Here is a 13,839-nt window from a genome sequence, read left to right as displayed (position 1 = left end):
TTGATGAGATGCCATTCACAATGGTGTCTTCAAACAAAACTCAAAATCTTTGTCAAGATAAATGATAGGACACAATAGATGGTAAATAGAACCCAAGACAATTTGATACCAGTTCTGAACACACTACACTACAGACAGACAATACATTGGCGACACACAAGGTGAGCGAGTTGACACTACAATTCCTAAAATAGGCATGACTTAAATAATCGACTCTGCCTTGATATTCCTATTTCAAACACATATCCCAATTGATTATTTACTTTTTAGCATTTTTTGGTACGAAAAAAAAGAAGAAAATATAAATGTATTTCCCAATAAACAGTAAAAAATAAAAAAATAAAGTATTTCCCAATAAACAGTAAACACCAAAGCACACAACTGGTGAATACAGTATATAAAATTCCACAACGGGCCTGCATACCATGCCACCCTGGATTTGGCGCCTCATGTATTGCACAATTTCCAGTACTAGCAAAGCCTACATACCAAATATTCCTCTGTTCCATAGAGCGACATGAACTGCTCATCATCTCCCAGTTCTCTCGCTGCCCCAAAGTCCGTAAGTTTGTACACAGCAGTGCCATCGTCATCGAGGGAACGCATGATATTACCAGGTTTAAGATCTCTGTGTACAATACCTTTGTCGTGAAGGTGTTTCATACCAGCAGCTGTGAGAATAAACAGGAAACTTTATAGAGGATCAGTGGCACAGAAAAATTTGAAACTAGATAGGCACAGATATAAGTGAAAAATGAATATGAAGATTTAGCACCAATATTTAAGGTATTTGTATTAGGTTAACACAACACCATAAGAAAATGTTTGGACTTTGGTGTTTACTTTTATGCGAGACAAACCTATTATTTAATGGTTTAATTTAGTTTTATGTTGTGGTCTAAATTTAAGCCTTTAAAAACGACACATTTTGCAACTGAGTGTCTTCATAGAAAAGTAAGCTGTATATAGAAAGTGGAAAGTGTTCCATTAACTCAAAAGTGAGCTACAAGGGAAGACAATATTGTTTCTAACACAGCTGTTTGTTATCAAAATATTTTTATAAACTTTTCAATTAACTCTGTCTCCACAGTATGCTTATCTGGCTATATATCTTTACAGTGGGACGAATCATATTACAGAAAACCCCTTAGTCCAAATCACCTAGCTGGTGCTGACTAATATAAAGAACAATTAATGTATAAGGTGCCTTTAACGTCTTTTTATATTTAGTAAAGTAAAAAAATATTCATTTCTTTCGTTAAGTAGGGTAAAAATATATAAAAAAAATTTTGTTGTTAAAGGCCTTGTCATATATAGCAATCATTTATTGTGTAGAGTATTTACTGTTTGGGTTATATTACATAATTCATTCACAAAAAGTAAATAATCAACGAAAAGTTTTAAAGTCTTGATAAGAATACTTGGAAATAACTCATTTACATTTAATATTGTTTGCCTATGCTGACGAATATTTGAGTACAAAGGGTTCAACACAGTTAACTCTTAAAGGCAGAAGTATGCTAAATAGTAAATGAAGTAGCAATTCATAAAACGTACATAATGTACCAAGAACTATTAAATACTATACATGAAATGTAAATATGCTTGTGGTTTCAAACCCTATTGTAATGGAATGCATTTTGCCGGCATCAAACAAAATGGTAAAACTTGTTTGATTTTAATTTTAATAGACTCTTTGAATAGCCTACAATAGCTCTAACCGCAAAATAAAAGTTTTTATGGACTATTGTTAGAATTTTATGCTAACTATGTAGCTTACGCAATGTAGGCTAGGAAACTTTGAACAGCAGTTAAAACTATAAAAAATATACTACAAACGACTTTTGCAATTGCAATAAAAAACAATCTGTTTTATATGTGTGTTGTGCATATGGAAAGTAAGGCTTAGGGTCCAGGGTTTTGTTCCTGAAAAGCTAATGGTTCAAAACACTTACTTATATGGCTCAATACACGATGGAATTCCGACTCGGGTAGTCCATAGAGATTTTCAGGATCATCCAGCATGGAGTACAAACTACCGTTGGGACATAACTCCATAATTATTACATCGTGCTTTGTTGTCAACTGAAAATAAAACACATAAATATTAAATATATTATATATAACTATTTTTATAAATCGGTCATAACTTTACTAAAAAATTTAATCTTGTTTGCAGAGAATTTGGAAAACAAAATTTCTAATCTTTATACAGATGTTTTTACACAAAGTGTTTTGACGCATTTGATCTATGGGAAGTACCGTTTGTTTGAAGACAATAGCCTTTTGTACACACTAAACATATCACATATGGTTAATACAAATATGCTGTCTTTTTGGAGACTGGTAAATGGCCTATTTTATAGCCCTGTCAAACCAAGCACGGTGGTCAGCACATTTATTAAACAAACAAATAAATCTATTATTTATTATGTTAGCCAATGTCAGCAGGGGTTGAATCATTTGGGATCACAAGTGCATCATGTTATTTTGAAAACGAGAAAAACAAACAAAAAAAACAAACATAAGATATTCAGTAAGCTACTTTGTGTAAAGTTGATTTTATCAAGGGGCTTTACAGCAACCCGTAAATTTTTGTTGCGACACCCCAGTTAAGAAAGCCCTAAGCTAGGGAAAGTTTTAGTTTACGCAACTGTGATGGAAATAGGTTGCTATCTGTGTCTTGGATAAGAAGTCTTAACTTAGCAAGGCAGGCTAGGATAGATATTCTAGGATTTGGTGCCTTGTGTAACCAATCAATCAATATGACAATGTATATGGTAATTTAAACCAGGGGTTTTCAAACTTTTGGGTTCGTGACTTCAAGAGACACTTAACACCCATGGATTCTTATTCAATAACAACAAAAGATGTTTTTAAAAATATGATTCCATTAACAAAAAAAAGATTCCAATAATAAAAGAGATTCTATTAATAAAAAGATTTCATTAACAAAAAAGATGTTCTAAAAAAAAGATTTCATTAAAAAAAAAGTTCACTATCAAAAAAAAATTCATTAACTAAAAAAGAGCTATAAAAACTGTGGAGGAGAAATTGGGAATTCTTTAGACTACAGCCACAACAAAGCTATTTGGGAGTCACATATTTTATGGTGTTCACACTTTTTAACAATCTTAGTTTAAAACCCAAATTGTAAAAATATTTTAAAGCTTCACATTCTACAGTGGAAACCAAATCAACTGGTAGACAGAAAATTTTGAAACGTCAAATTTTATAAAATTCGAAATGAGAACACTTCCATGTTTATAAATAGCTTTATAATAGTTTGGTATGACATTTATTACCCATCTGCTCTCATATTGAATTTAACCTATACTTTATAATATATCTATATAGGCTTTATTACATAAGAAAATAAGGAGAGAAACACACAAATGATTATGGCCATGAATTAAATCTAATCAGATTAGTAACCTGAGTCCCCTATTCAAGTTAAAAAAAAAAAAAAAATTATTAAAGTTGGAGTCAAAATAATTATTATGTAAGTCTACAACTCTTTTATTCTCTGATACTTCGCACCAGGGATCTTGAATTTAGGCCACAGTTGGCTCATTACACCGGCACCAATCAATTGTACACCAGATTTTAAACCAAACCAAACAAATGTTACTCCTATGTTAAATATAAGATGTTTTGGCATGCACACCAAACAGTTTGGCACTCATTGTTCTACAGTATCATTACTTCTTATGCATTCATCACATTTATTCAGAAGGTTTTCTATATTGCACAACCATAAGTGTAACTTCTTTTTAACAATGTCACCCAAGATTTTACTAAAATTTTAAAAACAGATTTTATTAAAAATTAAACCCTATCATATGGTTCCAATCTCACCTCTTCTTCCACACTGAAAAGTCTCACAACATTCTTATGATCAACTTTTCTTAAAACTTCAAATTCCCTTCTCCGTGCTTCAAGACTGCGTGCCATGTAGTTGAGAGAATTGAATACCTTGATGGCATATTCCTGCCCAGTTTTCTAGAAAAAGAACAGAAATTTTAATATCTAAAATATATTGTGTTCAGCCAATATTTCAAAGATAAAAAGTTGACTTATGCATGAGAAAAAATAAAAAAGGCGGGCCTGTGTATAATTATCTTTATACACAACATTAAATTAAAATATGGCCGTCTGTACCTTCCCCCGGCTAGGTGAATTCTGAGATGTAAATTTTAATACCTAAAAAAAGATTTAAGTTTTCTATAAAAAGGTTTGTATAAAAACATACAAAAGAAAAACATGGTTATTTCTACCTTCTCCCGGCCTTTGAACACAAATCCTGTCGCCCCCTGCCCCAATATCTCAGTGGTCGACCACACATAGTTGAGGGTGCTTCTAATGGGAGAAGAGTTGTGGGCAGGATGGGGGTTCATACTACCTAAAATAAATTAAATTAATTACCAATTTGGTACTGATGTAAAATCCTTCGGTACATTACATACTAGGTTGGAGAGAAATGTTAGAGGTTGGTAGTTAAAGCGGTTCTTGGCCAGCGTTAGTGGTTATAGGGGTTAGTTGTTCTATAGGTATAAATTTTAAAGGTGGAATATTTAAACCTATTTTTCCATACTAATAATATTAAATTCAATTTATAATTAAACAGCAAATGATATGGTAAAATGTAGTTTGTCATACTTTAAAAAAACCTATATATAAATAGTAAATACACCTACAAAGTATGAAGAGTAAATTTAAAAGTTTGCTTTATCTATTATTTGTTTAGTGTGTGAAAATATTTAGCAGTAAGGTAAACAAAACATTTGAATACAGTAGTCAATGTATGGATACATCACTTGCCTTGGGTTAATCTGCATTCCTAGCAGCCAGTATCTTTCGAATTAAATAAATAAAACCTGGATTTCTGCTTTAACAAGCTCATCCACACCGTTAAACAATACACTCTATAACAGCTGGACAACAACAATAACCTAATACTAAAATTATTGAATTGATAAATGCACAAATATAGCTAGAAGGCAAGTAATAAAAAAGACCCAAGCCCTAGACACGTGATAACAGTGTAAAAAATCCCGCCTGATATAATACAGACCAAACATGTGATACCAACTGTCATGTGATTTTGAAATGACCAGCAGACACATATAATGGCATTTAGCGTTTCACCAACAAAAGCAAAATCCTTATAATAAATTTCAAATTATCTTTGTAACTAGTGATTAAAGATCGTTCTATCTGAATACGATCTTTACCTTACTAATCGTAATTAGAGCTCGCAAAAGTTTAGGTGTTAGTTAACGGGTATGCGATTTAGCGATTACATACTGGTGACAACATATAGTTATTGACATAAACATTACACACACATACGCAACATTCCTATGGAATAACACGGTATATTTACTGTATTGTCGTTGCAACATTTCAAAGAAATTTGTCTTGTAACGCAATAACGTATTATAAAACCAGGGGAATCCCATCAATGACGTCTACGATTTGTCAAGAATATAAATATCATAGAAACACGATAAGTTACCATCAAAGTCCATAGAAATCACTTCTATGGTTTCTATGGATTTCTATGGACTTTGGTTACCATAGGCCGTTCTTTTTCGGGTACCTTTAGCAATTATGTTGGAATATATAAACACCAACTAATAAAAAGGCTGCTTAAGTTTTCTATGGCTTGTTTGTAAACTTTTTCACTTAAGTGAATAAAACATGGATTTTCTGGCCAGCCTAAATATAAACAAGGCAGTTGATATGTAGGATACGACTTTCATTGTAAACGTTTCGGTTTAAAAAACTAAAACCATCTCCAGTGATGTACGAAGTTAACTTAAACGACTTTTTACATTCTACTTTTTAAACACTTTCTGTTGCAACGTTCGATAGTGGTTTATCTATAATCTAATTCTAAATACCCTTTACTAAAAATGTTTACCAAAACGCGTTTATGTAGAAACTTGTATATAATCATTACGCAACTTGCAACCAAATAAATTCTCTAGATTTTAACTTTGTTTTAAAGATCTGCGATTAAAAATCAGTTATGAATTCATCACGTTAATTCTGAACGACTAATATATTGGTCATAAAAAAATTAAAACCATAAAAAGAAAAAAATGCGTTCGTTGAACAATAAATTAAACGAACGATTTTTACGAATTGTTCATATTACCATTTATGGCAATTTCTACTATGATTTAACTCTAAATATACCAAAGGCGTGACATTTATATGAATATGAAACAAAACTGCAAGTGAAACTATTTATTTTAAGCCTGCATTATTGCCTTTAATTGACAATGTTGTAACTGCAGCCGAAAAAACATTTGCATATAGTAGGGTTGGGGAAAGATGGGACGCATTTTTATTCGATTTTCTCGTCCAAACCGTATTCTCGAGACTTCCGTAGACCGTCGCTTAAGGTGTCCCATATTACCCCACAGTGCTATATAAAATACTCCTAGCATAACATTATGCAAATATAGCAACATTAGTTTAACATATTCTGCGTAATAGACAACATACGTACCAAAATTATTATTAACGTCGTGCCCGAATCTTGTCATGTCAGAACGCTTCAGCAAGATCTTTTTGAATTCAGAATGCCATACAGAGTCGTTGGCTTTAATACAAATCGATTTGCATACTATTTCAGAAGTGGTATTTATTCAAAGTTTAAACTGTGACGCTTAGTATAAGCTGTAGAAAAGCGGAACAAAAACTGTAAAAATGGTGAAATGACACAAGTAACCTAACCAACATAAAAATTTTCTATCTACCATCATAACCACATACGTATCCGCTTTTATAAGTTACAACACACACGTGTACCTGCATTTACACTCTTGATCAATTTCAACTTGTGGTCTATTTATCTGAACGCAGACGCAAGCTAATATATATACCGCATAGCTTAATAAGCAAACAGTTGGCAATTCGAGCGCCTTTACGCCGACAGGACTTTCCGCTTTCCGGATATCCCCTTAAAACGGAAGAAGGTTTCGGATAACTCATCAACATTCAAACAAGTTTCCGGCCTTGGGACAGGGAAGACCCCGACTTAAATAGTTTTAACCGCGTATTAACCAACAGAAAGTAACATCCTTCGTGAATATTAAATAAATTGCGTAACGTTCAAAGGTCGTTCGTTTAAACACATAATTATGTATGTCATGTGATTAAATGAATAAAATGTAAAATAGAATACTATGTACATTACGGAAAGTACATGGTCATAGTACGAGCTAACCGACATTACGTTACAAGAAATCGAAAGTAAGTTCCAATGAAAGGTGAATAAAATAAATACCACCAAAGTTTCGTCCCACCAAGCAATATGCAGATTACACCTGTTCAAACCTGTGTTGCGGAAATGTAAACAAGATATTTACTTGTTCAGGGTAAAGTAAACACAAGAACACGATGTCATAACATTCCTTTTCTATTCTATGTAATATGCTGACACCGCTAACCTAATATCATAACTTAATTCTTTCTTAAGGGTACTCCCCTTAAATTGAACACGATTTACGCCGAATTACACCACTGTATGCATATCTTGTGAAACTAGATTCTTTATCTCCATACTCAATCTCTCTATATACTCTACTAATCCCATACGATTGAAACCTGCTGCGTTGTATGTACAAGTCAGCATTCCCAAGTATATACCTTACAAGCGAGCACGAAATACGGCGAAAAGGTGAAAGAAGTCTAACCCCCAGCAGTTTTTTCTGAATAGCGAAAAGTCACCTTAAAATAACGTGATCCGCCAGCTATTTTATGAATTCAAAGTTATAGCTGCATGCCTACGTCCCACGCATCGGGGGACGCAATTTCTTCTTACGCACAAACGTCACAGTTGCGTTACAGCGGCCCATTCATAAAAAGCAGGGCGTTGCGTGGGCGTGCGAAATAATATATCACGCAACACATTTAACCAATCCCAACAAATGAATGGATTAACCGACAAATATGTGAATGGGCGTTATCTATAAAGGTGTGTATTGACATAGGACCAGTTTAGAAATGAATCAAAAAGTGTTTTCCCATTTTGATTGCGTACGTGAGCCGCACATCACGCGTGTTGTGTTTTGATCGTAATAGAGACTTTCGATTGAGGTTGATTTACGTCAAACCCAGTGACCGGAAAACTGGAAAAGTCAGAAACAAGGATGTATGACAACAACTTGCAGCAAAACAACAATTTAAATCACGCTTAGTTATTTGTGGCATTTTCAAAGAAACCCCCTATGTCAGTCTTGGTAATTCGAATTAAGGCCAAATGCTTGTAGATTAAGTGGCGAAATTTTTCTCTGGTAAAATGACGTAATCCAAATCTTGCTATATAGTAATATAGCGCGGACGCCATGACTCGCCTTTGCGTCACGAAGTGTATGGCGATTTATCACAATGAATAACCGTCACTCAATATTACGTGTTACTTTTTTGGGAAAATCCCGGGCGTTTTAAGAGACCGGCACTTCCGAGGTAGCGGTTACTGTTACACATATGAGGGCTTACCGCAACACACAGTATTAAGCATTGGGTTTTTGTTTTTGTATGCATGAAAATTATTTAAAGTAGAGGTTAATATTTGAATACCTTCAACAGCTGAAATATGAGTCATATGACTATTTTAGAGTACAAGGTTTCCTTGCGCTGTATTTGTTGTTGCTGTGTCTGGTTTCCCGCTAAGGATATATAAGATGGCACACCTTTAGCACATAATATCTTAATATCCTGATCGTGTTTTAAACAATTAACAACGGTCTATGGGAGTATAAAGTTTATACCTCTTGTGTTCTTTGTTTACTACCAAATGTGACGGGAAAATGCAACGAAAAAGTGTCCCATCTTCCCCCACCCTACTATATATTACCCCTTGTAACAGTTCCTAATTTTGTAATTTGTGGTTGCGCTTTAGGAAAAAAAGATGAATAAATACGACGTGACTACTCGTGTCGCCCCAGTGTTCCATTTCCCAACAACGAACTATAGTAGCCTTTGTTACGAACATACGATACTTGTTGACACCACACACAATGCGGTCAGATTCAAAATTACAGAAAAACAGTTTTAATTTTACAATTATAACCTTACGCCCCATTACCGCAAACCACACAAAAGATAAATCAATTATTTAAATGGAATTCGCAAAACCGAACGCGGTAGAAATCCCCCGCTATGGTTTTCCAAGAACCTGAATTTCATTAATCTCAAAAACGTTGCCTACAGAGTGATAAAATCACGTCCCGACCCTACCAAAGCTCAGCACATAGCTAAATGCAAAATTAGACCGCTGGAAAAACACATATGATGCCTTGGGCGAATAATTATATAGTAGGGTGGGGAAGATGGAACAGCTTTTCGTTCTGTTTTTTTCGGCCCATGTGGTAGTAAACAAAAAACATTCAAAGAATTATAAAACCATATCCTCACTATTCCCACATATCGTTGTTAATTGTTTAGAACTCGGTCAGGATATTTAGATATTATATGTACAAAAGTTGTCCCATCTTCCCCCACCCTACTATACAATAAACTCACCCATTGCTCAATCGTAATTCTTATCTATCTAACGATTTGTTTATTGAAGGCGGAAATTTTTGTCATCGTCAATTTATTGCTCTTTGACTCAAAATTCTATGTCCTGCCTACGCAAAACTAAAATATCTGAAATATTGACTTAACTAAAGGTCAGATTTTTAGGTCTCTTGATATTTCCCCATACTTCTAAGGATTGTCTGAACAATTCTCCAAGCTATAATAGGCACAACAAAACATATAATACCGGCTTTGTTAAAACAACAACATATAACAAAACTAACCGCATTAAAAATAGCAACCGTGCAAAAAAGATACCGTCTCGTAACTCGTAAGGGAGATTTTTTAAAGGAGAAAAGTCTAATAAAGCTGTCAATCATACAAAATGAATATACACTGCTGAAAACGAAAAATTACATGTCTATGCACTTCGACCCCCCTTTAGGCCACCGTAAAATCTCCTCAAAGTAAAATTACTGCCTCGTTGCGTGTTGAGTACCTCTAGGCGTTACTAAAACCTTTCAATAACCAACCTTACTTTGCACTAACTGCCGTAAGACATCATTAGACGGAAATTAGCGGGTTTCGGGAAACGTTTTTTTTCATGGTGGTTCCAATTTTAAAACATCGTATATTGATAAGCATATACACCGGCTACCTAATGCTTCTTGGGTAAGACTGTTTGACTGTATACTGTAGACTCGCGCGCATAGCTCTACACATGTATAGTACTTTTAATAGAAAAATCCCTTACATGAGTCACCATGGCGCGACCGGTAGTATGTGCAGTCGGTCAGCGTACTTTCGCATACCATGTCTTTCAGACGTCCGTTTTCTATGATACAATAATGTGAAAGCGTGTTTTGAGACTCGCCATTTTTAAATTTCCTACCCCGAAGGCGTAAACCATATAAAGTTCTGTGTGAGAAATCTTAAAGTTTCGTTTTTTACCATATGACGATGAAAAAAAAATGATGAAACAGATATTGTTGGTATACATGAAACCGATGTACAATGACAGCGCAGTTTATAAATATAGAACATCTGTACCCTCGAAAACGCAGTTTAACATTTTAGCCGCAAACGTGCAGAAATTAATCAAAAAAACTAAACTATTTCGTTCCGTATGCAAAATTTCGGTTGCGAACAGAATACAGACTACAGTTTAATAGAGTTTAGAGAGATAATAACCTCTTAATCAAACATTTAAGCTGCCACGTGTGGTTTCGAACGTTAAACCCTTATTCTCGCTTGCGGTTCCTGAAAATTACTGACAAATCCCTTTGGTTTGGACTTTCTTTGATCAAAATAATACTCAGTTAAAAGTAGGTGTTTCAAAAAACTACGAAACGACTAATGATGGCAAATACAATGAAATAATTATGAAAAATGTCACGCTTACAGAACGTCACGGCCAGGCCTAATAATAAATGCTGAGAAATTTCCTACAATGGTGGTAAAGATATATGATTGTAAAAGTTATAAAAGTTGGGGAATTTTTGGTGGAAACTTCGCAGCATAATTTATGAAAGAAATCCACTAAGCGTTTTAATAATCACGTGTTAGGTGTGGTTATAATACATTATCTTGTATACTCGCGTATCGTTATGTCCGTGAAGGGCGTCATCTTGTCACCTACGTTTTGAAAAAAAAAATATAAATAAATATAAACCGCTTGCTAATACACTAACACGCACGTGCAATAGTAGGGTGTGGAAAATGGGGCATCTTTCGTTCCATTTTCTTATTTCGTTTAGTAGTGAACAAAGAATATTCAAGGAATTATAAAACCGCATCCTCACGACTTCCATAGACCGATGCTAATTGTTTGAATCAGGATGTTTTGATATTATGTGCTAAAGGTGTCCCATCTTTCCCTAACCTATTGTATATAGGTCATACCAGTTTGAAATAATTATAAACAGAACACCGATGTTAAACTTTTGTCGTTGTCTTACCACGCGAGGTTAAACAAGTTTCATTTATTCGTAACCACTTATATAGTTTATAACAACGGTTTCTACTAACTTTGGTTTACAATATACATTACTGTTAGGCCTTATTGATTTCGAGTTTAGCTTACAAAGCAGTATAGGCAACGTACAACTTAATATACTTGTCCGTTACTACTGCATAACTGGACAAATATATGGAAGCTTATTTCAATTCGTTAACTTGACAGCAGGTTAAGAAACTAGGCATTGAGGAAGTTATCAAACCAGATCGCGTTTGGACTTCACTTTTGGTGGTAAAATTTACATAAGTGGAAACTCGAAATCTGGCACGAGGTGTGAAACAGAACACCAGTGTTATAACGATTTCCTTTGTCACGCTTCGAGAATAAATGAGTTACATTCATTTAAAAAAAACACACTAAAACGACCTAGCCGTTGGGCGGAAGCCCTTCTTAACCGTCAATGCCTCGAACTGATGATTATAAACAGGGAACAGATATACACCTACAGAGTAAATACTTTATATTTAGAAGACGTATTTCATATAGCTGTCGTCGCACTAGACCACTCCGTATTCCAAGCTACATAATTCAGTCACTATACAGTTAGTGCATTTTAAAGTAACTAATATAAAATGTTCGACGATCCAGACAGTTCTATAGGTAGACTTAGAGCGACTATATAGTCATAGACGATATCGGTATTCGGACAAATCTATTTAAGGCCAAAACGCTCGCGTTTGGTACTTCACTCAAGGACCCTTAGATTTGTGTTATGAAGGCGAGATTCGAACCAATGACCTTCGGGTTTAAGCTTTTTCTGTATGACTAAGATTGATTCAAAACTTTAGTCACCCTTTTTCAGTTGATTTGTTTGTTCAGATGACAATGTGACAATACTAAGCGCATGACTGGATTTATGTGTGACCCGCGTAGCCGTAAAATGTAATAAAGAATAAGAAGGTATAGAACGAGGGTTTACGGTCGTGAAGATACAGTTTTATGACTATTTAAATGGTAATTGTTTACTACTAAATCGTGCTTGTAGAAATCTCCCCCACCCCCCTACTACTATACCAATCATATAAGAATTTACTAAAGAGACAAAATCGACCGGACCAGCGAAACTATGACGTTATCGTAATGCAAAATGGCCACGCCATCAGTGAAAACAGATGCTGCTTGGATGATTCAATTGGAAAACTTGGGTTTTTCCATTTCCCTAAAGAATAATCGCGGGAAACTCCATCGCTGGCTCAAATCGACCGAGATACATACGACGCACAAATTAACATAAACAAGGATTTGTATGATGTGATGACAATTTGGCCCAAAAAAGGGGGTGCTTCGGTGGCTTTTATAAATATACTTTTACCAATAATTCTTGCTAAGAGAACTAATGAATTTAGTTTACAACCGAACAATGACGTCATAACCTATGGTTTTTATGTGATTAAAAACATAAGGTACATTTTGTAATCTGTAATTTGGGCTTTGTTTGTTCTAAAACGGTCTATTTATATAGTCAAAATAATTATTTTTTAACAGTTTTATAATTCAGGTGTATATAGCTTTGCACAAGCATGCAAATTTGTATGAAAACTACAGTATTACGTTATAATATTACCTACACACAGTATATTAGACAAATGTCAACCCTGTGGTATTTTACGGAAGTGTCTTTGTTCGCACGGTGGCGCTATAACGCAAATAACAAGGGCCGTGATATTGGCAAACACAAAATTTTCATTGTTATAATATAATTTTGGAAGTAAATACATTTATGCTTAATTAATTGCATATACCAAGACAAGGTAATAAACCGTATCTATAGATGAAAGGAGATATAGCAAGTCGGTCCCAACTACTCTGTATATAGGCATGAAAGAAATTGTTTCATAAACAATAATGTTCCTTTTTTTACAAGTAACGTAAGGAAACCTTGATATGCGTTTTCGGAATATTTCTGCCTGCATTTCGATAGTTAAAAAGCAATCATTAATATTGGAGTTTAAAACGTGTAAGGATAACGTGGGCAGTCAGTCGGTGTAAGAATTTACGAGGGGTTTTACAGCTTTCGAGGAATATACTCCTAATCTCACGAATTATAAATTTCCCAACATTTGTACAGATTGCAAAATATCAAGCAATAAATATGCTATAAGGCTACAACCGTAATTATGTAAATCTAACGCAAAACGTTGTTATATAGTGAAGTGGGTGAGACGGGACACTTTTAGCACGGGGTATCCAAATATCCCGATCGTATTTTAAACAATTAGCAACGGTGTATGGGAATCGTGAGGATACTGTTTCATAATTCTTTTAATGTTCTTTGTTTCCAATCG

General features: G+C 34.4%; 1 protein-coding gene across 3 annotated transcripts in view; it reads right to left on the bottom strand.

Moving 5' to 3' along the window:
* ikk-epsilon (IkappaB kinase) overlaps nucleotides 1-13,839 on the bottom strand; it is a 42,943-nt gene that overhangs the window by 7,453 nt on the left and 21,651 nt on the right. The window contains 5 exon segments of one of the 3 annotated variants that reach the window (NM_001078272.1): nucleotides 490-671; nucleotides 1,956-2,085; nucleotides 3,859-4,002; nucleotides 4,278-4,402; nucleotides 6,521-6,659. In NM_001078272.1, the coding sequence (NP_001071740.1) occupies nucleotides 490-671; nucleotides 1,956-2,085; nucleotides 3,859-4,002; nucleotides 4,278-4,402; nucleotides 6,521-6,557 (618 nt within the window). In that variant the 5' untranslated portion in view covers nucleotides 6,558-6,659. 3 annotated transcript variants of the gene reach the window in all.

This window comes from Ciona intestinalis, chromosome 8, assembly GCF_000224145.3.
Source record: "Ciona intestinalis chromosome 8, KH, whole genome shotgun sequence".
In the NCBI taxonomy this organism is placed as follows: domain Eukaryota; kingdom Metazoa; phylum Chordata; class Ascidiacea; order Phlebobranchia; family Cionidae; genus Ciona; species Ciona intestinalis.
Note: the sequence above shows the minus strand (reverse complement) of the source record. Positions and strands in the feature narration are given on the sequence as shown.